Raw genomic sequence first — 27199 nt, 5'->3', positions numbered from 1 at the left:
ATGAGATGTAGACTTTCCAAATGACAAATGTAAAATAGGTTTATCTATGACCATTTAATAAATAAATAATTAAATTGGAAGAAAAAGAAAGAAAGAAAGAAAGAAAGAAAGAAAGAAAGAAAGAAAGAAAGAAAGAAAGAAAGGAAGGTAGATCCATATGAGAAAGAAGCCTTTGTTAAGAATTAGGGTCCAGAAGGGAAAAGGCCATCCAGTTTTCTGAATCCATGAGGTAATAACAGTAGTTAGGCCAGTTAGTGTATTGGTCAGGGTTTTCTAGAGTCACAGAACTTATGGAATGTTTCTATATATTAAGGGAATTTATTTCAATGACTTATAGACTGTGTCCAACTACCTCAACAATGGGCAACTGTGAGTGGGAAGTCTAAGAATCTAGTAGCTGCTCAGTCCCAGGAGGGTAGGTGTTTCAGCTGGTCTTCTGTAGAAGTCGGTTCCAACAGATGTGCAGGCAAGTAAGTGGAAGCAGTTGAAGAAGAGTGAGTCTTCCTTCTTCCATTGTCCTTATGTGGGCCCCCAGCAGAAGGTGTGTACCACCATACCTGGACCTAAAACTTGCTTTGTCCCAAACTGACCTTGAGCTCAGAGGTCTGCTTGCCTCAGTCTCCTGGGATCAAAGGCGTGTACTACTTTGCCTGGGCCTAAACTTTTCATGGCCACTATACCTCACAATCTCCATATCAAGATCCAGGTTAGAAACCTGTGTCTTTCAGTCTCAAGATGTGGATCACAGGTGTGCCCTCCATTTCTGGATTGTAGTTCATTCCAGATATAGTCAAGATGACAACCAAGAATGGCCCTCGTAGTTAGAAATGCTCTTCTAATATGTAAAGGAATTACACACTAGCAAGTTGTTTTATTCTCAAATTTTTTGTGAGCTGAGGATGTAAGTCAGCCAGCAGAATGCTTGCCTAGCAAGCACAAAATCTTGAGTTTAGTTCCTGCATAACTGGGTCTGAAGGTGGATGCCAGTAGTCACAGCACTTGAGACACAGATTCAGGTGGACCGGGAGAAGACTGACGTCACTCTTGGCTATATAACAACTTTGAGGAAACTCTAGGTTACATTAAGACGGTCTCAAAGAAAAGTCAATACATAACACATGTGAAAAAATCAACAAATGGTACATTCAGGAATTCTACATGCTATTCAACAGAAAAATCGGTTAACATATTTTCCTCTGTTTCTGATCTTTATCCATTTTCATCACAAAGATGACAACTATGAAGAGCTTTTTGAGAGACAGTATCAAGTCACAGGAAAACTGGCCAATATGTATGCCCAGTCCCCCTTATACAGTGAAACAAGAGCCATCCTGGATCAACTCTTGGGAGAACAGAAGCTGGAGAGGAGCTCAGCTGTGGAGACCACATGTGTCACCCCTTTCTGCCATCAGCTCGGGTGGATTATCTGTCGATCATTCAAAAATTTCAAGGGTTTTCCATGGGTCACTGTGATTCAGGTAAAGTGATGAATTATTTCAAATGTACTGTGAAAGGCTCAAGTGGGAACAGTTTGTGTCTGTGTCAGTGACTTCTGAGCCACACTTGCCTTCTGCTACTGTCCTTGTGTTTATGGTCCCTCTGTACTTGCCATGTAGAAATGGTCACCACAGCAAGTAGAACATGAATACCTCCATACTTACAGAAAACTTTTTAGTGGGTTTTTTTTTTTTGGATTTTTTATTAGGTATTTTCTTCATTTACATTTCAAATGCTATCCCAAAAGTCCCCCATACCCTCCCCCCCCACTGCCCTACCCACCCACTCCCACTTCTTGGCCCTGGTGTTCCCCTGTATTGGGGCATATAAAATTTGCAAAGACCAAGGGGCCTCTCTTTCCAATGATGGCTGACTAGACCATTTCTGCTACATATGCAGCTAGAGACACGAGCTCTGGGGGTACTGGTTAGTTCATACTGTTGTTCCACCTATAGGGTTGCAGACCCCTTTAGCTCCTTGGGTACTTTCTCTAGCTCCTCCATTGGGGGATCTGTGTCCCATCCAGTAGCTGATTGTGAGCATCCACTTCTGTGTTTGCCAGGCGCCGGCATAGCCTCACAAAAGACAGCTCTATCAGAGTACTTTCAGCAAAATCTTGCTAGTGTATGCAATGGTGTCAGCGTTTGGAGGCTGATTATGGGATGGATCCCCGGATTCGACAGTCTCTAGATGGTCCATCCTTTCATCTCAGCTCCAAACTTTGTCTTTGTAACTCCTTCCATGGGTGTTTTGTTCCCAATTCTAAGAAGAGGCAAAATGACCACACTTTAGTCTTCATTCTTCTTGAGTTTCATGTTTTGCAAATTGTATCTTGTATCTTGGGTATTCTAAGTTTCTGGGCTAATATCCACTTATGAGTGAGTGCATATCATGTGAGTTCTTTTGTGATTGGGTTACCTCACTCAGGATGATACCCTCCAGGTCCATCCATTTGCCTAGGAATTACTTAGAGGGACTGTAATGACTAATCCAAGTAGGAAATTTCATTCAACAGTTGCATACAGTAATGAGAGGCACACTTGGGTGTTCCTCTCAGCTGTTTTCTTTAATTCACCAGCCCATCCTCAAGTCCAAGTACAGACATGAATAAAGTGAGCACAAAGGATTTTTCCTGGTGCAACATTTTTTGTGGTAGATGGATGATACCTGCACAAACAGATAAAATTCACAGCATGTCAAGTGAAAGAACAGACTTTGGAGAAAGTTTAAGTGAAGAAGGGGTGAGGATGGCTGGAGAAAGGGAGAGGAAGAAGGGATGAGATGATCGGTAGCTGAAATCAGGCTGTGAGGAAACGATGCCATTGAACCCCTGTGTGGGGATGAGGTGCATCTACTGTATGAGTGATGAGCCTACTGAGGAGTGCTGTTTCCCTATGTAGAGGCTGGTGTTTGAAAGCAGTAGCTACTCAGAGCAATTCATACACAGTGCAGCCAGACTTAACCAGGCTCCTCCCTGTCAGGTAACTGGGAACTGGGAGGAGGGCACTGTCTACTTTTCTTTAAACTGTCTCTGTAACAATGGTCACCCTGCCTTAAATTTTCTGTAATTTTAACATGAATGTCACAGAAATGTGGTCTCCCAGCTTTCTTGGGCCAAAACATATTTATTTATGTTTTTTATTTGATGATGGTGTTGCTGTGTTATCTGTTGGTGTCAGGGTCTTAGCCATTAGAGGACAAGTGATCTGTCATGGATCTCCATCCATACTCCTGTGCAACCTTCACAGTCAGGTTACCTGGTTATTGTAGGTTGTTACTTTACTATCAGATATGTACTTTCTGTTGAGTACAGAAAGATGGCCAGATGTTGGCTGCGATGAAACCCTGCCTAGTTCTTAACACATGCACAGCTGTTTTCATGTTTCAAGGTTGCTGCCTTCTCTGTGTGTATGTGAGTGTTACTCTCATTTGAATTATACTATCAGTTTCTTCAAACACATGGGTCTTTATACTTGGACCTTTATACTTGTCATAAAAGGGGTATTTTTATGTTGTATCTCATTGGGAAAAAAGGATCTGATATGATTTGAAAACAAGTAAGTAGCTATATTCGTCAGATTGTGTCATTCATTGTTGAACAGTGAGGCAATGGTCTGATGTAAGGGGTGTGTGTGTGTGCGTGTGTGTGAGTGTCTGTGTGAGTGTGTATGTCAGTATGTATGAGTGAGTGTGGTGTGTGAGTATGTGTGTGTGAGTGTGTATGTGAGTATGAGAGTATGTAATTGTGAGAGTTTGAGTGTATATGTGAGTGTGAGAGTATGTGTGAGAGTGTATGTGAGTATGAGTATATGAGTGTGAGTGTGAATGTGTGTGTGTGTGTGTGTGTGTGTGTGTGTGTACACATATTATCAAGGGTAGGAATTGAGGACTAAAATTTTAAATATGTATTTACTCATTTTTTATGTATGAGGGTTTTGTCTGCATGTATAACTGTGCACCATTTGCTTGCCAATGGAGGTTAGAAGACAGTATCAGACCTTCTGGAACTGGAGTTTCATGTGATTGTGAGAGGTCTTTCAGGTGCTGGGAACTGAGCTCTGCTCCTCTGAAAGAGCAGCAAAAGTTCTTAACTGCTGAGCCATATTTCTAAACCTGGGATTTGGGTTTTTAATTTAAGTAATCATGTTTTTTAAAAGTAACCAGATGAATAATAGAATAAATACTTTAACTGAGTCATAGTATCATGTCACCTTACTCCTTAGCTAAGTGAAGCCAGCATTAAAGTCATTTAACTCCAAGACCAGAAGATGTGCAGCCTCCTTGTGAACTGTGTGCACAGAATAGATAGGGAGCTGAGGGTCAGGAGGAGTTGGGTGAGTTTTGATGAGCACAAACCCCTCTGCTGAGGTGATGGAACAGCGCTGACAGAGATGATGGACAATGGTGCACTGGGTGCTGCAGAGCTAGCCATGTTGGCAGCAGTAATGCTCTCTGTTGTTCAGGCTCAGATGTCCCAGAGGTTGCAGAGGTGAGGACAAGCTCACTCCCTCTCAGCACACAAGCCCACGGTTAGGAACTGTGTCATGAGTGGGTTTTATTTTTATTGTTTCACCTTCCCTGGCCATTCCTCCTGAGGTACAGGGAGAAACCTTAGCTTTTCCAGGGTCTGTACACTTAAGGCCTCAGATTGCAGGGCTCTCAAATTTTAATTTAATGTACTAGCAGTCTATAAACATGTGTGTTTTATATTCTCCCAGGATTCTGGTCAAAATATGGTGTTCATCTCATTGTGAAGATATGATTAGGAAACCATGTATCTTAAAATAATGGACAAAAAAGGAGCATTTTTCACTCCTAATGGAAATTTTCCTTTTTCCTCATTTTCTGTTTGATAGGCCATTATCACAGTCATACTGGCTGCAGCCGTAGGCACTGCTTTCCGTGTCCTAAAAAATGATTGTATTGAAGTCCAGATGAGGTAAGCAAACTTGGGTCCTGAGTTTGAGACAATGCTGTCATTTTATTCAACATTATATAAATCAACTGAGACTTGAAATTTGTGACAAGCAAGCATTTATTATGTGGTCGAATGTGTTGTACATTGAAAGCTGAGAGAAAGAGCCTACTTTTCAAGTGTTTATATGTAGATAGTATGATACTATACATACCACACAGTTCACATTTTAAAGTTCTCATCTTATATATTACATCCCTACCATCTTTCTCCTCCCCTTCCCCAGTTTCTCTCTCTCTCTACCTCCCTTCTCTCCTAGATGCACACTCATCTCTTGTCCTAAGAAAAGAGCAGGCCTCCCAGTGACAACACCAAACATGGAATAAAAAGCTTCAAGAAGGTTAGACACATACCCTCCTATCAAGGCTAGATAAGGCAACCCAGAAGGAGGAAAATGGTTTTAACAGGTTTTGGTGTATGTGACTCTAACCACAGTCTAAAGGTGGGGCAGTTTTCCACCTTCCTACATAGAGTCCTAGAGCTCTGAGAGGAGATACCCCCCTCCATATGAATCAGTCTCAATTCCTGGCATCCTCTATTCTACTCTCTGCCTTCGAATATGACTAATTTTGGACCCTGAATTACAGTCATAAAGTATTTGTGGTTTGTTGTTAGTTTGATTAGGCTCTTGTTTGTTCCGGCTGACTTGATAGGGCAATGTCTTCAGGACTCATCAAAGTGTGGTGGTTGTGTGTAGTTCTCAGGCCCTGTAAAGCAGAATAATTGTCTATTGCATGCACATGCTATTGGTTCATTCATCTTAGCCTAGAAATGCAGTTTTCTCTCACCTCTAGCCAGAGGTGACCAATGCTGCTGAGTGTGTGATACATGTGTTTGAGCCCTGGGATTTTGTCCTTAAGGAAGAGAGATAGAGTTGACATACCATAAGGCCATTTTGTTATGTGAAGAACTGCTGCCCTGACTCCACTCCACTGTACTATTTTATATTCTTACTAGCAGAACACATGGGCTCAATTCCATATTCTCACCCAAACATATTCTTTCTTGTATTGAACAAGGTGCCTTAAGAAGAAAATAAGTAAGAATCCATTGGATGTTTTATGAATTGTTTGCAGAACCCATTTTAAGTTGGAATATTTTCTTTTCATTCCAAAATTATTTATGTGTTTACTTAGTATGTGTATGTGTGTGGGCATGTATATCTTACAGCCTGCATGTGGAGGACAGAGGACAGCTTATAAGAGCTGATCCCTCCACCACATGGGTTTCAGGGATTGTTTGCAGGTCATCAAGCTTGCCGTAGTCATTTTACCTGCCAAACCTACTCATTGGCCTGGGATTCTTCCTTGCTATTGAGTTATAGTTATTTTTGTTTCTGAAATATGAGCCCCTTACCACGTACACAATGCACATACATTTTCTCCCCTTATGTGTGTTGGCTTTTTATTCTGTTGATAATGCCATTGGTGCATGAATGGTTTTAGCTTACCTATTTATTCTGCATTTGTTGCTCGGGGTCAATTTTCTTGAATATATTTGGTTTGTTGAATGTGAGTGTTGGGTACCAGGATGCAATTCAGTTATTCTGACTCCTCATTATAGATGCCACTTTTGTGGTTGTTGTCTAGTTTGAGTTCTAATGTGGCCTTAAAAATACTCACTTATGTTCCAGATGTAGTTTCTCAGCAACATCACCATTGTCAAAATTCTCACTGAAATGTATGTATGGCAAATGCTTTGCTCAAAACTGTGCTCCCTGCTACACATCCCAAGATCAGGGTACCTCACAATGGCCAGATAATTTGACAACTAAAGAAACTTCAGGAAGCTTCTCTTGTGTATTTGTGAGGTGTGTGAGTGTGTTAGTGTGTGTGTGTGCATATGTATGATGGAAAGTGTATCTATAAGGTGTGTATCAGTGTGTGAGTATTTATGTATGTATGAGAATGTGAGTGTGTGTGTATGTGAATATATAAATGTGTGAGAAAGACTTGTGTGTTAGTGTGCATGAGTGTGTGTTTGGGTGTAATTATGCCATGTTGGATACTTTATATACACTCTTGTGTGTGCTTCATCCAGATTTATGTAGGTGTGTATACATGTACATGTGGGTCAAAATACATATGTTTCCATGTGGGGGCCAGAGGTTGAGACTAGGTTTTACTTGATGACTCCACTGTCTCTTTCAAGACAGGTTTCTCACTCAACCTAGAGCTCAATTATTGGCTGGGCTGGCTGGCCAATGAGCTCTAAGATCCTTCTCAGTATCCTTCATCTCTGTAGTACAGGTGTGAGGTGTGTGCCTGGCTTTTACATGGGTTCTAGGTCTGAACTCAGGTCCTTATGGTTTCATGGTTGACACTTTGCTGAACAGGCCACCTGCCCAGCCCCACAAATCAGTTTGATGTGTGGAAAAAACAATTAGTTTTGAAAGAAAGAAGGATAAACCCAGCTCTTCAGTGGGTTTCCTCCTATGTGGATTGGCCGTCAGTCTGCACAGAGACAACTGTTACAACAGGCATCTTCTCTGAAGTCTGAACACTTGGCAATCCTCCTAGGACTTGGCTTGTGCCTGTGTAGAGGGCACATCTCAATCCACCACAGCTTAGGTCACAGGATAGAAGATGTAGACACTGTCAAAGGAAGCATTCAGAAATAAACCCCGAAAACCCCAAAGTGGAAATGTTCTTGGAAAATGCAGACATAAAGAAGAGTTTTATTAGCTGTTTCTACATCGGCCTTTAGAAATTGTGAAATACTCTTAAGATGTATTTTTCACTTCCTCTCTTACAGTATGTTAGAGGAAGTTGAACTGTGTGAAAATGGCCTTTGTGTGTGGTTTATTGAATGCTTCCTGAGGAGTGTTTGTTTCTTTTGGTTGGTGGACTTGTCACTTGCCTGCTTGGCAGAACTAGAGTCATATGGGGGAAATGAACTACAGTTGAGAAGATGCCTCTGTCAGACAGGCTGTAGGCAAGTCTGTGGGATTCTCTTGATTAATGGTGATGTGGTTGAGGCTGGTCCACTGGGGACAGAGTTATCCCTAGGCTGGTGGTTCTGAGTTGTACGAAAAAGCAGGCTGAGCAAGCTATGAGGAGCAAGGCAGGAGGAGCCTCAGCTTCCATTCCTGCCCCCAAGTTTCTGCCTTGAATTCCTGCTCTGGCTTCTCTTAGGCTGGACCAATACTTGGGATATATAAGACAAATAAACCCCATTCTCCCAAGGTTGCTTTTGGTTATAGTGTTTACCACAGCAACAGAAACCTAAGCAGGACAGTTAGAAACACTTCTTCAGTATCATCTATTAAATTATTTTTAGGGTCAATATTAGTATTTAAACCATCAATAAAGTTCAGAAGGCCAGAAGTCACTTCTCATGCTTGGATCCAGTGTTGCCTTTGTACTTTGTCCAAGCAGTGTAACTGGGAACTGGATTTGAATTTTGTGGCATATGAACTCCTTTGGGTCAATAGTGTTGAGATGGCAGCAGAATAGGAAGGAACTGGCATTAAAGGAAATAATTACACCCAGAAATTCATCCTGTGCAAACTAACAAACATATATGAAATAATTTTTCCAAAATATGTCTGTAATCTGATGTTCATTGGAACACTACACATAGTAACCAAGTTAAGGAATTTAAATGTCTGCCAACATTAAACTGGCAAAGAAAATGACAATTGTAATACTGTGCTTATGTTGAAAATGGGAATTTCACCAATAAAGGATAGAATTGAAAATTTAAAGAACACCATTCAAAGTAAAATAATCTAAGGACAGAGAGACAAACACGTGTTTCACTTACTTGTGGATTGTAAAGCAGTTCATCCCCCAGGCAGTGTGGCTGACAGAGGCGACTGCCAGAGGAGGTGTGCATCGAAGACACACATGCAGGCTAAGAGTGTAAAATCCATTAAACTGGAGAAGTAACATTCTCTTCTACTGAAATAAGGTGTATGGCATATTCAATCCAGCAAGTACAATATACACCTCAATGTTTCTGAGCATATATTTCAAATGAGGTACCATAAAGATGATATAGAGATGGGTGGGTACCACTTCCTTTAGTTGATTAAATTATTTCATAAAAGGTATAATTTTTCTTTTATAATTTATACATTTAACTAAATTTGTTAATCTATAGCTAAAACATTTTTAAAAATCAAAAGAATTGGGAACAAAACACCCATGGAAGGAGTTACAGAGACAAAGTTTGGAGCTGTGACGAAAGAATGGACCATCTAGAGACTGCCATATCCAGGGATCCACCCCATAATCAGCTTCCAAATGCTGACACCATTGCATACACTAGCAAGATTTTGCTGAAAGGTCCCAGATATAGCTGTCTCTTGTGAGACTATGCCGGGGCCTAGCAAACACAGAAGTGGATGCTCACAGTCAGCTATTGGATGGATCACAGGGCTCCCAGTGGAGGAGCTAGAGAAAGTACCCAAGGAGCTAAAGGGATCTGCAACCCTATAGGTGGAACAACATTCTGAACTAACCAGTACCCCAGAGCTCTTGACTCTAGCTGCATATGTATCGAAAGATGGCCTAGTCGGCCATCACTGGAAAGAGAGGCCCATTGGACTTGCAAACTTTATATGCCCCAGTACAGGGAACGCCAGGGCCAAAAAAAAAAAAAAAAAAAAAAAAAATGGGAATGGGTGGGTAGGGAAGTCGGGGGGAGGGTATGGGGGACTTTTGGGATAGCATTGGAAATGTAATTGAGGAAAATACGTAATAAAAAAATATTTAAAAAAATCAAACCAGTAAGTAGATGTGGCATATAGTGAACTGTAGCCAGGGTCACAAGGTACAAGGTTCCCTTTCTAAATTGTCAATAAAAATGAAAACACAGATAGGAACTGGAGGATAATGTATTGGAAACAGAGAGAGAGAGAGAGAGAGAGAGAGAATGCCTGCCACCTGAGGTCAGATGTGTGGGGGAAGGGAAGAGTGGAGAGAGAGAGAGTTGTACATTTAGTCGAGTAGGGGTAAAGCAGATGGGCCTTAAAAAGCAGCACTGGCTGCCCAGGAGAGGACTACGAGACCAAGATTGCTGCTGGGTTCTGTCGTGGGGTGCCTGGGTCCTCTGCTTTTATTTTATCCTTTGAGGCAGGACCAGAGTTATACCCTGACAGTCCCAGAATTGTCCTGTAGCTCAAGCTAGCCTCAGTCTGCAGTAATCTTCCTGCCTCTGCCTCCCAAGTTCTGGGAGGCCAGGCTTCCTCCTCTTCCCAGAGTCTCAATCCCATTCTTTCTTGTTCAACATTTCACTTTAATCTGGCCTTTGGTAGATGGTAAAAAGAATGGAGTTCTTTACATTGGAGCAAACTTGTCTCCAATAAGATCCCCTCATCTGATCTGGATAGCTATCCACTGTGTATCTATACAAGGAGAGTCACTGACCCCTGACTGTCATATGTGCCAGGATGTTAGGGACCCCAATCATGCCATTTGTCTTAGAGGAACCTGACCAGGAAACACATGACTACAGGGGGCTTTTATCCCCTTCTTCCTGCTTACTATCATGTATCGCATGAACACAAATTATTTCTTCATAAATATGCATGCCTGAATTCATGTTTTTGCGCTCTTTGGAGACTTCGAAACTCTTCAGGATGATGGTCGCCCTATTTTAGGAATACTCATCTTTAAGGATGACTCAGTGGAGATGTCTGTGGTAAGCTGTTGAGTGGGGATTCCCTTCACTGGTTCATGTTTTTAGTTCTTACTCATTTGTGAAAGCAAAGTGGCTAACTGAATGTGAAAACCCCTTGGAGTTTTATTTAGCTTTCTTTATCTCTATATTAGGAATAATACAAATTTTGTTAGTTAAATTGAAGTGGTAGGTTGGGTTGCTATGACTAACTGCTGCAGGCTCAGTGGATTTAAGACTAAATCTTAAATCTGCAGTGTGAGAGTCTAAGGGGAGGGTTCTGTCATGGGCTCTTCTGTCTGGGTACCTTCTCTCAAGGGCCTCTCATGACAGAGGCTACATTGCTGAGTCTTCTCCAGGTGAGGACACAGATCACACTGTGGGGCTCTACTCTCATCGTTTTATCTAAAGCTAGTTAACTCCCAAAAGACACACTCTAAGTTCGTTCTATTAGGGACCATTATCAAATTGTTGAATTTTTAGAGGACGCACATCAATCCATAGATAGCTGCCATAGAGACAGAGAGGGTGAATACCTCATGGGACTCACACTTTCTGAGTTTTGTTATTGTTTTTTATCAGAACAGTTCTACGTTTTTCCTTTCTATGTTTTAAAAAATATTTATTTAATTTTCTACATGTATGAGTGTTTGTCTGCATATTTTTCTGTGTACTGTGTGTGTGTGTTAGTGCCTGTGATGATCAGATGAAGGCATCAGATTCTGTCTTAGCTAAGGTTATTATTACTGCATCAAAACACCATGACCTAAAGCAAAATCGGGAAGGAAAGATTTGATCACCTTTTATTTCCACGTTGTTGTCCGTCACTGAAGTAAGTCAAGAGAATCTTTTGCCTGGAGCAGGAACCTGGAAGCAGGAGCTGATGCAGAGATCATAGAAGGTGTTGTTTACTGGGTTGTTCTCCATCGCTTGCTCAGCATGCTTTCCTATAGAACCCAGGACCACAGCCACAGGATGGCACCAAACACAATGGACTGGGCTCTCCTATATCAATCACTAATTAGGAAAATGCTCTACAGGCTTGCCTACAACTGTAACTTTTGGAAGCATTTTCTCAGGTAAAGTTCTCTCCTCTCAGATAATTCTAGCTTGTGTCAAATTGACATACAGCTAGCTGGCACAGGATCCCCTGCAACTCTAATGACAGTTGATTATGATGTACCATGTGGGTGCTGACAACCAAACCTGAGTCTTTTGTAAGCATTCTTTACTGTGAGGTCATATCTCTAGGTCTGCTATCTATCATCTATCTGTCTATCTATCTATCTATCTATCTATCTATCTATCTATCTATCTATCTATATCAATCATCTGTCTGTATGTATGTATGTCTGTTGGTCTGTTGGTCTTTCTGTCAGTCTGTCGGTCTATCTATCTATCTATCTATCTATCTATCTATCTATCTATCATCTATCTCAATCATCTATCTGTCATCTATCTAACTATTGATATCAATAATGTATGTATGTATGTATGTATGTATGTATGTATGTATGTATCTATCTATCTATCTATCTATCTATATGTCATCTATCTATTGATATCAATTGTCTATCTGTCTAAAAGAAATGTCTGTGTAATGTTATTTAATCTACAGAGCAAGCTATGTTGGGAGAAAACCGTCCTAACTTGAATTTTCTGTTTGCTTTTTCTCCATTCTCTCCCAATAGAGCTGGCCTACTTTACCTGCTCACCATCTTCCAGTGTATCACAAGTGTGTCTGCAGGGGAGCTCTTTGTGATTGACAGGGTTCGCTTTCTGTGAGTAGTCCCTGCTGCACCAGGTATCAGCACTGGTGATCAAAACCATTACATATTCATAGTTGGACCTAGAGCTTTATCTCATGAGTTACCAGTATTTTTCCATGCTTGTTTTAGTTGAAAAATTAACAAATTATGAAATTTTATGCTTATCACATGGCACCATGTGTTTTGAAGTACGTGTAGAAATTACCAATATTAACTGCAGAAACATGTGAGAATTCAAGAGCAGAGGTAACTGCAGCTCAGTGGAAGTTTCAAAGTTGGGATGTGGTCACCAGGTCTCAGTGCTGTAGACAAAGCAGCAGTAGGGTAATCAAAGTGATGATTCATTCATGAAGCCCTAAAATGATGTCAGGGCTTTGATAGAGCTTAAGTGTAGTGGGTTTAGCAGCAAATTGGGATCAGAGAGGTAAAGCTGCACAAGAATAAGATTGTGCAGCCCCCTTGGGTGAAGGACTAGAAAGAGCCAGCAGATGCTCTATAGTGAACAGCTGTCTGTCTTGTGCTTTTCAAACATGGAAGAAGACTTCCCTGGTGGCCTATGCTTAGGTTTCATGGTTTCAAAGATTTGCCTACAAGTGCATACCAAGGAAAGGATCATTAGAGTAAAGCCAAGGGCATAGCTCAGTTGGTAAAGTGCTTGGATGAAACCCTGGCGTAGATAAACATCACCACGTAAACTTCAGCAGGAAGATATTCTTGTAATGACAGCACTTGTGGGTGGGGCAGGAAGATTGTCATTTTAACTACATATGGAGTTTGAGGCCAGCCTGCACTAGTGGTTCTTTCTATAAAATAAAATAAAATGAAATGAAATGAAATGAAATGAAATAAAATAAAATAAAATAAAATAAAATGAAATAAAATAAAATAAAATCAGCGAAGCAATGAAGACACTGGCTTGGAGTTTGGAATGGCTTAGGGATAGGTGCCAGGTAGGAGAAAGACTGGATGTGATATGTGGAAAGGATTCATGGTTGTAAACTGAGATTGGTGAAGGAAGAAGTATTTCCTAAAATGAGATGCCGAAGAGAAGCAGGTAGTAACTGCAGCGTGACCTCAGAAGGCAAGTGTCACCATCTTCGTAAGAAGGGGATGGAGAGGAGTCTCCATGACCACTGTTCTGAGAGCTGAAGTACCTCAGCGAGCCAGCCTTAGAGGAGCAGAGTCTCTGTAGAAAGTGGAAATATTGTACTCTTTCCTTGCAGGATCTGTTCTGTGGCTTAGTGGACCAAATGGGATTTCTCTGATGGGAGTCACAATGAGAATGCCATAAGGATGGTGGCCGAGGGATGCTGGTTCTAAGACGGGAGGTGTATGGGAGTCAGCCTGGAGCACAGGGACATTGTCTTCATAGGCTCCCTGTGGTATCAGCAGCCAGCATAGCCAGCATCTGACCTGTGCTTGCTGGACTAACTTAATAATGTATAACAAGGACTTTTGCTTCTGTAGACATGAGCACACCAGTGGATACTACAGAGTGTCATCCTATTTCTTTGGGAAATTGCTGGCTGAGCTCATACCCAGGAGGCTCTTGCCAAGTACTGTATTTTCTCTAATAACATATGTCATAGCAGGTAAGTAACAAAACCTGAGATGTGTCTTTAGCCTTGGGGGTCATGGTCTGGTTTGTACAACTGTGATAAGTCTTAAAGTAAAAAAAGTATGTCTCCACTCTGTGTGAACTAAACCAGGTGATTGATGTGAGTACAGTCTCCAAAACTCCTTTAAAAAAGAACTCCAAAAGCTGTTCATGAAGAATGTAGAAATAGTTTTCAAGTTTGAGACAGAGCTAATTGAGCAAGAACATTTATTATTAGATATCTATCCATATGTATTTTAAAAGATTTATTTTTCTTTTATTTGAGTGTTTGTCTCTCTGTCTCTCTGTCTCTCTTACTCTGTCTCTCGCTTTCTCTCTCTCTCTCTCTCTCTCTCTCTCTCTCTCTCTCTCTCTCTCTCTCTCTCTCTCTCTCTCGTGTGTGTGTGTGTGTGTGTGTGTGTGTGTGTGTGTGTGTGTGTGCGCGCGCGCGCGTGTGCGCATGTGTACTAACTGAACCCAGTACCTGGGAGGCCAGAAGAGGATGTCAGATCCCTCGAACTAGAGTTACAGGAGAATGTGAGCAACCATGTGGGTGCTTGCAAGTGAATCCAGGGCTTATTCAAGAATAGCACATGCTCTGAATCACTGAGACATATCTCTAGTCGAGTCATATATTTTTCTCTGTGTTTTTGTATAAGTGTGTTTATGTAAGTAAAATATTGAAAAGTGGATAATATGGCATACATATGTATGTGTGTAAAAAGACTAAATGTATATAGTGTCTTACACTTGAAAAGAGAGAGGACACTCAATTTGGGGTTTGTTGAAAGGGAATAATATCGTTATTCAGAATATGTGCAGATTTTTGTGTTTTAAAGTTAGGCTTCATCCTAGACTAGAATTTCCAGTTTTTTAACATACACATTCATTGTTCCAAAATGAGTACAGATAAAGCTTAGAATTCAATTAATAAGAGATTTATCATCTAGAATCAGTCATTTAGGTCATAGGATTGCTTATGGATAAATGTTCTTGTCCTGAAAACCTGACAACCTGAATTTGATCCTTGGAATCCAAAATAGAAGAGAGAATCCCTCCAGAAAGTTGTCCTACTCTCTGATACATGCACACCATGACACAAGTACACAATGACATATGCACACTATGAAACATGCACACCAAGACATTTGCACAGCATGACACATGTACATGCTGATATATGCACACCATGGCATATGCACACCTTGATACATGCACACTGTGACACATACATACCATGACACATGCACACCAAGACATTATGCACAGCATGACATATGCACATACTGACATATGCACACCATGACACATGCACATCATGAACATGCACACTGTGACACATACATACCATGATGCATGCACACTATGATACGTGCACACCATAGCACATGCATATCATAACACATTCACTTCATGACACATGCAACTCATACCACATGTACACCATGACCCATGTATACCATGACGAATGCACACCATGACAGATGCCCACTCTGGCACATACACACCATGGCAAATGAATACCATGATACATGCACATCATTGCATATACACAGCATTAGACATGCACAGCATGACAAATGCACACCATGGCACATGCACACCATGGCACCTGCTCACCATGGCACATGCATAGTATGAGACATAAACACAATGACACATGCACACTATCACACATTCACACCATGACACATTGCACACCATGACATATGCACACCATGACACATGCACACTATCACATTCACAGCATGCCATGTGCACACCCTGACACATGCACAGCATCGAACATTCACACCACGACATATTTACACCATCACACATGCAGACAGTCCCATATGTACATAATGGCACATGAACACTATGGAACATGCACAACACACACACCATAATACATACATACTCTTATCCACACCATGATAATAATAATAATAACAATAATAATAATGATAATGATAATAGTAATAAAATTTCTAAACATTTAGGAATGGAATTCAGTTTCCCCAGATTCCATCTTGTTTTTCTGTGACTATTCTAAAAATACACGATGATGTATGTATGACTCATGCATCAGCTCCATAAAGATCATGAATCAGCTTATGAAACATACTGCCCTCCTCCGTAGCTGTTGCATGATTTCCTAGGGAAAAATAAAGTTGGAGGCATCCTCCCATCTAGATGTTAAAACCACTAGCTAGCTGCAAGGTTGTTCAAATGGTTGAATCCCTTTTTGTAAGTCAGGGTAGGAACTCAAACAGGAACCTGGAGGCAGGAGCTGAAGCTGAGGGAATGGAATAATGCTTCCTACTAGCTAGCTGGCTTGCTCTGAAAGACAGGACCACACCATGACACATGCACACCATGTTTTAAAATAGAATTAAAAACCATATATAACAATACTCTGTGGTCACATGGAGGGAAATGATGAAATTGGAGACCCAGAGTAGTTTCTTATGGAACCCAGGACCACCTGCCCAGGATGGCACCATCCATGGTTGTCTAACTCCTCCCAATCTAACAGAAGCATTTCCCCTTCCCTTCTCTTCCCTCCCTTCCCTTCCCTTCCCTTCCCTTCCCTTCCCTTCCCTTCCCTTCCCTTCCCTTCCCTTCCCTTCCCTTCCCTTCCCTTCCCTTCCCTTCCCTTCCCTTCCCTTCCCTTCCCTTCCCTTCCCTTCCCTTCCCTTCCCTTCCCTTCCCTTCCCTTCCCTTCCCTTCCCTTCCCTTCCCTTCCCTTCCCTTCCCTTCCCTTCCCTTCCCTTCCCTTCCCTCCCCTCCCCTCCCCTTCAGTTCCCCTCCCCTCCCCTTCAATTCCCTTCCTTTCTCTTCCCTTCCCTCTCCTCTTCTCCCCCCCTCCTTTCTCTCCCCTCCCCTCCCCTCCCCTCCCCTCCCCTCCCCTCCCCTCCCCTCCCCTCCCCTCCCCTCCCCTCCCCTTCCCTTCCCTTCCCTTCTCTTCCCTTCCTTTCCCTTCCGTTCCCTTCTCTTCCTTTCTCCTCTCTTTTCCTTTTCCTTTTCTTTTTCAACATATGGTTTCTCTGTATAACAAGCCCTGGCTGTCTGAACTCTCTTTGCAGATCAGGGTGGCCTTGAACTCACAGAGATCTACCTGCCTCTGCCTCTCAAGTGCTTGGGAAAAAGGCCAGAAGCATTTCTTCATTAAAGTCTCCTCTTTCCTTAGGGCCCTAGCTTATAACAGATTGACAAAAACTAACCAGCACAGTCCTGATCTCAATTTCCTTATAATACAATGATAATAAACACAGGGAAATGTGGATAGGAGTGTTTTCTCTTGGTGATTCTCCTGTGAGAGAAGGCATAGAATTTTGGCCAGTTGTGTTGCCTGTAACTCCATGTCGGGATCTCATAAGTTGTTCTTAATTATGTATAAAGGAAAACAGGTATTATATTGAAAGGTATTTTTCTGACAACTCTAAAAAGAAAGAGTTAAGAGCAGGTGATGCTATTCCATGGTCCCCATATTTGGTTCCCCGCACACACATCATTGGTTAGTTTTCAACTGCTTGAAACTATGGCTGTAGAAGGTCTGATGCTCTCTTCTGGCCTCCATAGGGAAACTGCACACATGTGGCATACTTTCATACAGACACAATAAATACATATTTAAAAAATAGAATAAAAAATCCTCCACTCTGTCTAACAATTTTCTGTGGTCACATGGAAGGAAATAATGAAATGGGAGACCCAGAGTAGTTGGACGGCTTTAAGACAGTTACCAGTCTCTGTGATTATTAAAGTATTATTTGAAAAATACACAATTCTCTTGACTTGGGTAGTTAGACTAATTTATTTTTTTTCCTCTAAGGAGTAAAAATGAGTATGAACTGTTTCTTCACTATGATATGTACCATCATGGTGCTGGCCTATTCTGCCAGTTCCCTGCCATTGTCCATAGGAGCTGGGGAGAACGCAGTAGCTGTTCCAACACTGCTCGTGACCATCTACTTTGTGTTCATGCTGGTGAGTGGGTTTTTCTCAGAGAAAAAGTTGCCTCTCTTCCTTCTTGGACATGGAACCCTTGGGACATGGCGCCCTATCCTAAAGCCTATTATGGTCTGTAGTAGAGAAGGAGCTGCCTTTCTTCCTCTTCTGTGACTATTGCTCCAATGTCAGTACTAGAATGTAGTTAACAGGCCGTTTCTAGTGGGTTCTTAAAAGACATATCTTGGAATCATATTAGAAACCACAATAAATTGGAATTTCAGTAAAGGGCTGTGGTTAGCTGATTCCCTTACAAAGAGAACAGACTGCTGCCTTGCTTTCATGCTGGTATAAGAGACATGCTGTCATTTTAGTCACAGCAAAGATGACTTGGCTCATTTACTAGTTTCTAATGGGAAAGCAAAAGTCAGGAGAATATAATTGTTTATCAGAAGGACTCTATCTCAGCGCTCCCTTGTGTTCTGAAAAGCATTAGAAACAGTAGGAGATTCCAGAATCCTTAGCACTAAGTCAGTTTCTTGTGTTAGCATACTTCTGCTCATCTTTGTAAAATCGGTCACTCAGTCTTAGTCTTGTATGCCCACAAATTATACACAATGTATATCAATCAATGGACAAATGGAACCAGAGTCTACACTTTCCCGCTAAGCTGATCAGGTGAATAGATCTATTGAGTGTGCTGCTATTCACCCCATTTCTTCTGGTGCAAGAACATCCTGTAGCTTGGCAATGGGGGATGCATGGCTTTAAGAAAGTGCCCAGGTTTGTTCCTATTTCCTATTAATATGGTCATATACATATGATCATCCAGTAATATAAATCTTCAGTAAATATGTTTTTAATTTAATTTTGTTTGAGTTATATAAATGCCTATAAGATGTTTTGTTCAAGTCCACCCCTATTTTCTCCCTCCAAAGTTGACTGAGAAATGTCCCCGAGCCTTAGGGGGCCCTGGATCTGATGGGTAAAGTATGTCACTGGGGCAGCTTTGGGTGGCTGTGGTCTTCCCCCTCTGCTGTTTCCTCCCTGCTTTTTGCATTCATGGGAACACATGAGCATTCAGCTTCCTGATCCCATGTTCATTTCTGCTGCCTGCTGTCATAACCCCCCACCAAGATGGACTCTTACCACTCTGGAAACTGAATGCTGAACAAACTCTCTCTTCTACAAGTTGCCTTGGCCATGGTGCTGTGTCAGCATCAGGAAAGCAGCTGCTACATGACCAGTCACACTCACTACTCTTCCCATCCCGCCTCATGTTTTGTTTCACTTTTTGTTTTGTTTTGTTTTGTTTTGTTTTGTTTTGTTTTGTTTTGTTTTGTTTTGTTTTGTTTTGTTTTGTTTCTAGAGACAGGGTTTCTCTGTATAGCCCTGACTATCCTGGAACTCACTTTGTAGACCAGGCTGGCCTCAAACTCAGAAATCCACCTGCCTCAGCCTCCCGAGTGCTGGGATTAAAGGCATGCTCCACCACGCCCAGCCCTATTTTCTTTTTTAATTTCAGAGCAGCAGGGTCTAAACAGAGAGACCCAGTCTCAAAAAATGAAAAACAAACAAATTAAAAAAAAAAAACAGAAGAAAGAAGGAGAAGGAAGTGAAGATTAAACTGAATATTTCCAGAATGGAAAGAAAAGGTTTATGTAGGTTTTAAGCGACCAAGTAAGTTATTTATGACATATAAGCAATACATTTTAGAGATGATAGACAGAGTATTACAATTTGTAAGTGAATGGTCAGGATATTGATGTCAAACCTTTACTTAAATCAACAGAAATGCTATAATGTTACAAACTCATGGTAACAGTTATAAACATCAAACTGGCTTCTAAAGCTTTATGCAACCAATTTCACTTATCACAGATAACAAAACGAAAATTCATGTACTCAATGTAATTACTTGTGGTTTTGCTACCTTTGTTTAACTGAATTACTTGGAAAAACAAAACCAATTTCATGTCAAAATGTCTGAGCTTTATCTGCATGTTGCACAGAGTTACAGTGACAAGGCTGGGGAAACTAGTCTATTTCCAACAAAGCTTGGAAGCTACAGCCAAGAGAATAACGGTGGTCAGACAGAACATGCAGGACTTTGGTCATTGTCTTCTTAGGTCAGACAGGATGCAGAACAATGAGACCCTTCTGGTAAATGGCCTGTTGCAGAGAGGTCATGGAGTGTTGAGAGACTAAACTCTGACCATTCTACATCTTACAAGAAATCCACTGGGGACCCCAAGCTATGAGTGATGTAATACAGAGGTTACAATTGTGTGTGGGTTTTCCTGGTTGGTATTTTGTCAGAGCAACTTGAAAGAAGCTCTGGTCATTTTGAAGAGGAAATATTGTCAAAAGGTGGTGTGGCTTGCCCAAGGCCAGCCTGGTTTACAGACTAAGTTCCAGGACAACCAGGACTACACAGAGAAACCCTGGAGAGAGGGAGAGAGAGAGAGAGAGAAACAGAGAAAGAGAGAGACAGAGAGAGAGAGACACAGAGAGACACAGAGAGAGAGAGAGACAGAGAGAGAGAGGCAGAGAGAGAGAGAGAGACAGAGAGAGAGAGGCAGAGAGAGAGAGAGAGAGACAGAGAGAGAGAGAGAGAGACAGAGAGAGAGAGAGAGACAGAGAGAGACAGACAGAGAGAGAGACACAGAGAGACACACAGAGAGAGAGACAGAGAGAGAGACAGAGAGAGAGACAGAGACAGAGAAAAACAGATAGTGATAGACAGAGAGAGACAGAGAGAGAATGACAGAGAGAAGGAGCGAGGAGAGAAAGAGAGAAAGAAAACGCCAGCCTCAGTACCTCTGTTGAGAAAATGATTCCATCAGATTCACTTATAGACAAACCTTTGGCGGTATTTTCTTGACTGATTGATGTGGGAGGGCCCAGCCCACTATGTATAGTACCATTCTGGGAAGGCCATCCTGGGTTGTATAAGAAAATAGGCTGAGGAAGTCACAGGTGTGTGCCAGTGATCAGCATCCGTCATGGTCCCTGCTTCAGCTCCTGCCTCCAGGTTCCTTCCTCCCGAGTTTCTTTCTTGGCTGCTCTTAATGATAGAATATGGTCAGCATGGTCAGCTAAATAATCTCCCTTTTCTACATACTTTTGCTAATGATGAGGTTTTACAGCAATAGAAACCATACTTATGTAGGAGTCTATACAGGTATGTGACAAACATGTGTGTGAATGATTTGTAACTTACCAAAACAGAAAAAGGGGGTTGGAGATAATTACAAAACCAGATGTGAGATCTGAACTGAAACCCTGTGGAGGTATCCAGATGGACTTCCACAGATACCAAGGATACAAATCAACAGACAAACATAACTATGTACTGATAGGATGTGCCACCTCCTCCTATGGACATAGGCCTCTTTCCTTCCTTCCACCACTGTTGCTAACAGGACGAAGAGTCTTAGAGTAACTCATGCCTAAATAGATTTAATTAAGGTTAAGATGGCGCTTGGGGAGAAGGGTTCTCTCTCCACATGAGTGTGGCATGGCCTCCTGCATCTCCGTATATCCACAAGCCTTCTCCCCAGGGAAACTAAAATTGGATTCTCATAAATGATGTCCTGGATCTCTCCTCCTCCCTCTTAGTTTCACCCACACTCCTCTGATAAAAACTACCAGCTTATCATTTCCTACTTGGGCATCAGACACTGGTAAACAAAACAAAACAGAAGCCAAACTGAAACCAACCTGGGAGGGCCCCTATACTGAGATGAGAACTGAAACCACCAATAGATGGTTCCAGAGGGGAACCACATCACCCATCCCAGTGCTTAGGGAAATAGGAAAAACCTTAATATATATATTTTTTAAATCTTGTTTATGATTTTTTAAATGATAATACAAATTTGTCAATATAATGAAAGCAGCTTTTCTACTAAGAGTTCAGTTATGAGTATCTAGTCTTAGACTTAATTAAAAAAAAAAAAAACAGAAAGCTTTCTTGGGACAGATTCATGTGTCCCAGGTTTTCCCCTTTGGATCATGCAGGCAGCCTTTAAAGTTAATTCTGAAGAGCATCTTAACAATACCTCATTCCCTAAAGGACACACAGTGTTGGTAGAGTTTTGACTTTTGCTAGATGTGCTTGTAAAACTGGATGTAGAGAACTGAATATTTGGGTGCCACTATACAGTGCATGTGCCCAAGGAGTGCTTGCAACCCATTTTGAATCTGATGTTTGGTAGCTTTATAAAATGGGGAGATTGGCCACCTTTTCTGCTGTTCTTCATCATCACTGTGTAGTTTATCAGTTCTAGGCTTGAAATTGTCTTAAGGGTGTTGTCTAGTCAGGGTTTCTATTTCTGCACAAACATCATGACCAAGAAGCAAGTTGAAAAGGAAAGGGTTTATTCAGCTTACACTTCCATACTGCTGTTCATCACCAAAGGAAGTCAGGACTGGAACACAAGCAGGTCAGGGAGCAGGAGCTGATGCAGAGGCCATGAAGGAATTTTTCTTACTGTCTTGCTTCCGCTGGCTTGCTCAGCTTGTTCTCTTATAGAACCCAAGACTATCAGTCCAGGGAAGGCACCACCCACAATGGGCCCTTCCCTCTTGATCACCAACCAAGGAAATGCCAGCTGGATCTCATGGAGGCACTTCCCCAACTGAAGTTCCTTTCTCTGTGATAACTCTAGCCTGTGTCAAGTTGACACACAAAACCAGCCAGTACAGCTGTATTTTAATTGAATCCCAAATTACTCCTAGTCAGGAATAGAGAGTCAACAGTCTTATAAGTAATAAGTTTTATTAATCGTTGGAAGTAGAAGTGGGTGTCTGTTGTTCAGTGTTTATCCTAGTGAGGGTTTCTACTACTGTGAGGAAACAATATCCCCAAATATCTTAGAGAAGAAAGGCTTTGAGCTTATACTTCTACTTGTTCATCAGCAAAGGTGGTCAGGGAAGAAACTCATATTTGGCAGGAACATGGAGGCAGGAGCTGATATAGAGGCAATGGAGGGGTGCTGCTTATGGGATTGCTCCCTATGGCTTGCTCAGCTTACTTGCTTATAGAAACCAGGACCACTGCCTAGGGATGGTACTACCTGCTATGGGCCAGGCCCTAATCTTTTAATCACTAATAAAAAATATCCCACTGACTTGAGTATGGATGATTTTATAGAGGCATTTTCTTAATTGAGGTTGCCTCCATTCCAGTGAATTTAGTTTGTGTCAAGTTGACAAAAAAATGAGCTAAGAAAGCATTCTTTCAGTATGTGTTCCTAAATGGCACTAGTTTTTATTTGTATAGTAACTACACTTAGCCTGTCATATTGTCAGAGATTCAACCAATCATATATTAACAACATATGAAACCAGTAATGTTTTTCTTCTGAATATCGCCACTCCCTGAATTACACAATATAAACTATGTAGCTAAATAAATTAGATATAATAAGGAATCTGGAATGATTGTAAGTATGTAGCATGGATGTATTTACAGCTTAAAGGATGTGTGTAGATTGCATGCCATCTTAAAGATAACAAAAGCATCAATATGATTTGGTTTCTGGAGTGGGGTGACAGTTCCTTCTTTCAAGAACCACAAAGAACCTTGGCGTTGACAAGAGTAAAGACTTTGGTTTAGAGTTAACTGAAAGAATGTTTTGAAAGATCTGATCTGAAGTAGAAGGTCAGGAGTAGAAATGGTCAGAAGGATATAGGGGTCTTGAAGAGGGAGGAGCTTGTCTAGAATTCTTAGTCATTGGACTGGCACTAACTTGTAATTCTGCTCTTTGTAGTTTTTTTCAGGTCTATCACTATATTCTGGAAGCTTCCTGCCTAAGCTCTCATGGATTCAGTACTTTAGCATTCCCCATTATGGATTTAGGGTAAGCTGGCCTCTCTGTCACTGTACTTGGGTTCTCTGATTGTAGTAACTGAAATGAATCCTTCCCAGGTCTTTTCGTTAGCTATAATCTCTAACCAGCTGCTGCCCAGAAATGTCCTTCCAGGAGCAAAAGATGAACAATCTCTTGTTAGTTTTACTTAGCCTATGGTCAGTAAGTTGCCTGTGCTTTTCCTCCGTCATGTGTTATTTGAGAGAATTTAAGGGTGAGAGAAAGCTCAGAGCGAAGGGGAAAGTTAGATGATGTGATGAAAAACGAACAAACCACGGTGTTTCTGCCCAATGAAGAATTGATGACAGGATCAGAGACTATGATATATGGTTTATATCAGGAAATTAACAGAAATAGAAACCATGTAATACCCACAGTCATATTGGCCTCACAAGCTTTCTCTGCAGCAGACTGTACCTTAATATACTTTTACTCCCATAATTACCACTAGTTTTGATTAAAACAGGCAAGAAAACATTGTTATTATGCCTCAATGGTATTGCTTTAATTTTTAGATTTTATGGGGTTGCAAGACTAGAGTGCAAAGAAGGAGAATGTGTGGACTAATTTAGTTAGAGATTTCACATTTTAGTCAATGGGAAACATCATTATTTCAATCTTAAGCCTCCAGAATCTGGGGCAGTCCAGGCAGGGACACTGGTGTGCTGAGAAGACTGTGAACTTGGTAGGGATGTGTGTGTGTGTGTGTGTGTGTGTGCGCGTGTGTCTATTTGTATGTGTATTTGTATGTATATATGTGGTAAAGATTGAACTTGAAGATACAGCTGTGTTTATTCTTTGGAAACTATGGAAATATAAAACCATTGGCCTTTCCCTGTTCCTACTTGTGTTACAGGCTCTGCTGCATAATGAATTCCTGGGACAAAACTTTTGTCCAGAACACAACACAGAAGAAGTCAGTAGATGCCATAACTATGTTATGTAAGCTTGAGTTCTGTGTCATAATGGGGCATAGAATGTTAGTAGACTGAGAGGGACCTGCCCGTCCAGGGTTAACATTCTGTCCTTTGCCAGTTCCCTGAGTCACTCCCTGTGCACCAGAGAACATGTATCTTGACCCTACTTGTTCATGGGGTAGAGAATGTGTAGAAATGGGGTTCTTCAGGCGTCTTAGAAAAGAGTTTTGGTGATTTGATAGTGGATTTGGGTTGCTTGTTTCAGAATATATGAGTTTGACATAAGCTGCTTTGGTAAGTTAGCAAAGCCGTATGGATTCTAAATGTATAGGGTATGAAACCTATGAGCTGACCCTGATCATGTCAGGGCAGCAAGGGTGAGCTTTGTCTGCCTGCATTCACGGTCTTCCCTCTGCCACACACTCTGGAAGACTTCAAGAAACAAAAGGCCAGTTTTGGTTTTTTTTTTTTTTGGTGTGTGTGTGTGTGTGTAAAATGTCCTAGCAAAGAATGTCCACTTAAGTGAAAGAAACAAATATTTCAGCATACTGAGAAAAATCTCTTTTTTGCTAATACTATTAAAATACAAACATATTTTTAATAAAATTAAACTTTTGAAGTTAGATTACCTTCATTTTCTGATTTTTCTCATGATTTGATTTTGATATAAAAATGAGAGAAGAATCTTCTCATATCTCTCATGGATATTCAAAATAATACTAAATAATAGCAATTCAAATTTGTGTTTTGAATTTGATGATAAGAATAGCTATTTGGAGAGAGATCTTATTTCTCACATCTGCTCTCCCATGGTGTGGCCTGGCCTCTTTCTAATACAACTTCCTTACCAGTTTCTGGTCAAGAGGACATGGATGGGAAAGGGAAAGCAGAGGAGACCATCCACAGACTTCCTTGTTACAGATTGTCCTCTCAAGAGCAAGAAATCTGCTCTTTCAGTGGATTTGTGACCTGCTACATCCTAAGAGATACAAAGGAATGGAGAGTCACAGGGATGGAGAGGCAAGGGCAGCAATTGTAGCTGAGACAGAATTCTTTGCAGCAGCTCCTTTCCTAACCAGTGTCAGGCCCACTGAATGCAGCTGGGCTCCCACTGGTACCACAGGTTCAGTTTGTCACCAGTGCTGCTGGGGACATCCTGTAGCTGAGCAGCTGTGGTTGTCACTTCAGGCTTAGTACAGGAATAGACTCCTAGCTGAAACTCTTTTTTTTTTGGAGTATTGATGACTTTATTTTTTCTATTAGATATTTTCTTTATTTACATTTCAAATGTTATCCCCTTTCCTAGTTTCCCCTCCAAAAATCACCTACCCCCTTCCTTCTCCCCCTGCTCCCCAACACACCCACTCCCATTCCTTGTCCTGGCATTCCCCTATGTTGGGGTGTAGCGCCTTCCCAGGACCAAGGGCCTCTTTTCCCATTGATGACCAAAAAATATAGAATGCTTCATGAATTTGCGTGTCATTCTTGCACAGGGGCCATGCTAATCTTCTCTGTATCGTTCCAATTTTACTATATGTGCTGTTGAAGCGAGCACTAGCTGAAACTCTTAATTTCCTTTGGTTCCAGGTCTAGAATTCTATGCGTCTGTTCTTGTGCATGACTGTCTCCTGGGTCAGCAAAATGCTGACAGAGCTTAGATCTCTTTGGAATGCTTGTGTCATTAGGAAGCTGGAGTTTTCTGCTTTGGGAGTAACAACAATACTTGAAACATGCTTTTGCCTGTTGAAGAGAGCAGCATTATAGATTCAGAAAGGCATGACACCGTGAAGTCTACAGAGTTGGATCATAGTGTGACTCTGTAAACTCCCCAAGTTTATTAGGCCTTCATCCTGTAAAGTGGATATGGCAGCTACACTTCTCTGGATAGTTTTTGAAATTAACAATGGTGACTGCCTCACGTAGATTCAGATGATTGGCATAATACATAACAAAATTGTAAGCACATCATGACTACTGTGATTCAGATAAAAGGGAGAAATTTTTAACGATATGTTGAGATTATAAGTTTTTAAGGGAAGCAACAGTGAATCTACTAAATAACTTTGACATTACCTTTGTGTATGTTGAATTACAGATGTACTGGTGAAGAATTCTTGATGATCCAGGGCATTGATCTCTCATCGTGGGGCTTCTGGGAGAATCACCTGGCTTTAGTTTGTACAATGATTATCCTCTTAACAATTACCTATGTGCAGTTATTACAGGTTAAGAATATTAGAAATTTTTAGTTCCTTGGGGAGGAATTTTCTACAGTTGTTTAAATAGATGTGATTCCAAACAATCCTCTGAATATTCATAATTATACTCGTGGACAAATGCCACTGTGAGGATCCCTCTTCTGTGAACTGTGTGAATGCAGAGACTTATGGCTGCTCACAGTACAAGGCTAAGGAACACGCAAATGTTTATCTCCAACAGAACACCTATAGCAAACCCTCTATAGCTTAGAGCATTGTGGAATATGGGAGAAAGAGTGCAAGAGCCAGATGATG

The 27199-nt window shown here is 41.3% G+C and overlaps 1 protein-coding gene and 1 non-coding gene across 2 annotated transcripts in view; one reads left to right on the top strand and one right to left on the bottom strand.

The window, feature by feature from the left end:
- The window catches only part of LOC110294574 (ATP-binding cassette sub-family G member 3), a 45196-nt gene extending 18223 nt beyond the window's left edge, over positions 1 to 26973 (top strand). Inside the window, exons 9-16 of the mRNA XM_021162899.2 lie at positions 1231 to 1478; positions 4854 to 4936; positions 12286 to 12375; positions 13831 to 13955; positions 17778 to 17932; positions 23671 to 23760; positions 24626 to 24711; positions 26782 to 26973. Coding sequence (XP_021018558.1) covers positions 1231 to 1478; positions 4854 to 4936; positions 12286 to 12375; positions 13831 to 13955; positions 17778 to 17932; positions 23671 to 23760; positions 24626 to 24711; positions 26782 to 26935 — 1031 coding nt within the window. The 3' untranslated portion in view covers positions 26936 to 26973. The remainder of the gene's footprint in view (positions 1 to 1230; positions 1479 to 4853; positions 4937 to 12285; positions 12376 to 13830; positions 13956 to 17777; positions 17933 to 23670; positions 23761 to 24625; positions 24712 to 26781) is intronic.
- Positions 26135 to 26241, bottom strand: LOC115031267 (U6 spliceosomal RNA). The gene has a single exon (XR_003836866.1). It is a non-coding gene; the product is annotated as a U6 spliceosomal RNA (small nuclear RNA).
- Positions 26974 to 27199: the final 226 nt, after the last annotated feature.

Source organism: Mus caroli, unplaced genomic scaffold, assembly GCF_978045245.1.
Source record: "Mus caroli unplaced genomic scaffold, Mus_caroli_1 scaffold_4, whole genome shotgun sequence".
NCBI classification, from domain to species: domain Eukaryota; kingdom Metazoa; phylum Chordata; class Mammalia; order Rodentia; family Muridae; genus Mus; species Mus caroli.
The sequence above is the reverse complement of the archived record's forward strand: the minus strand, read 5'-3'. Positions and strand labels throughout refer to the sequence as shown.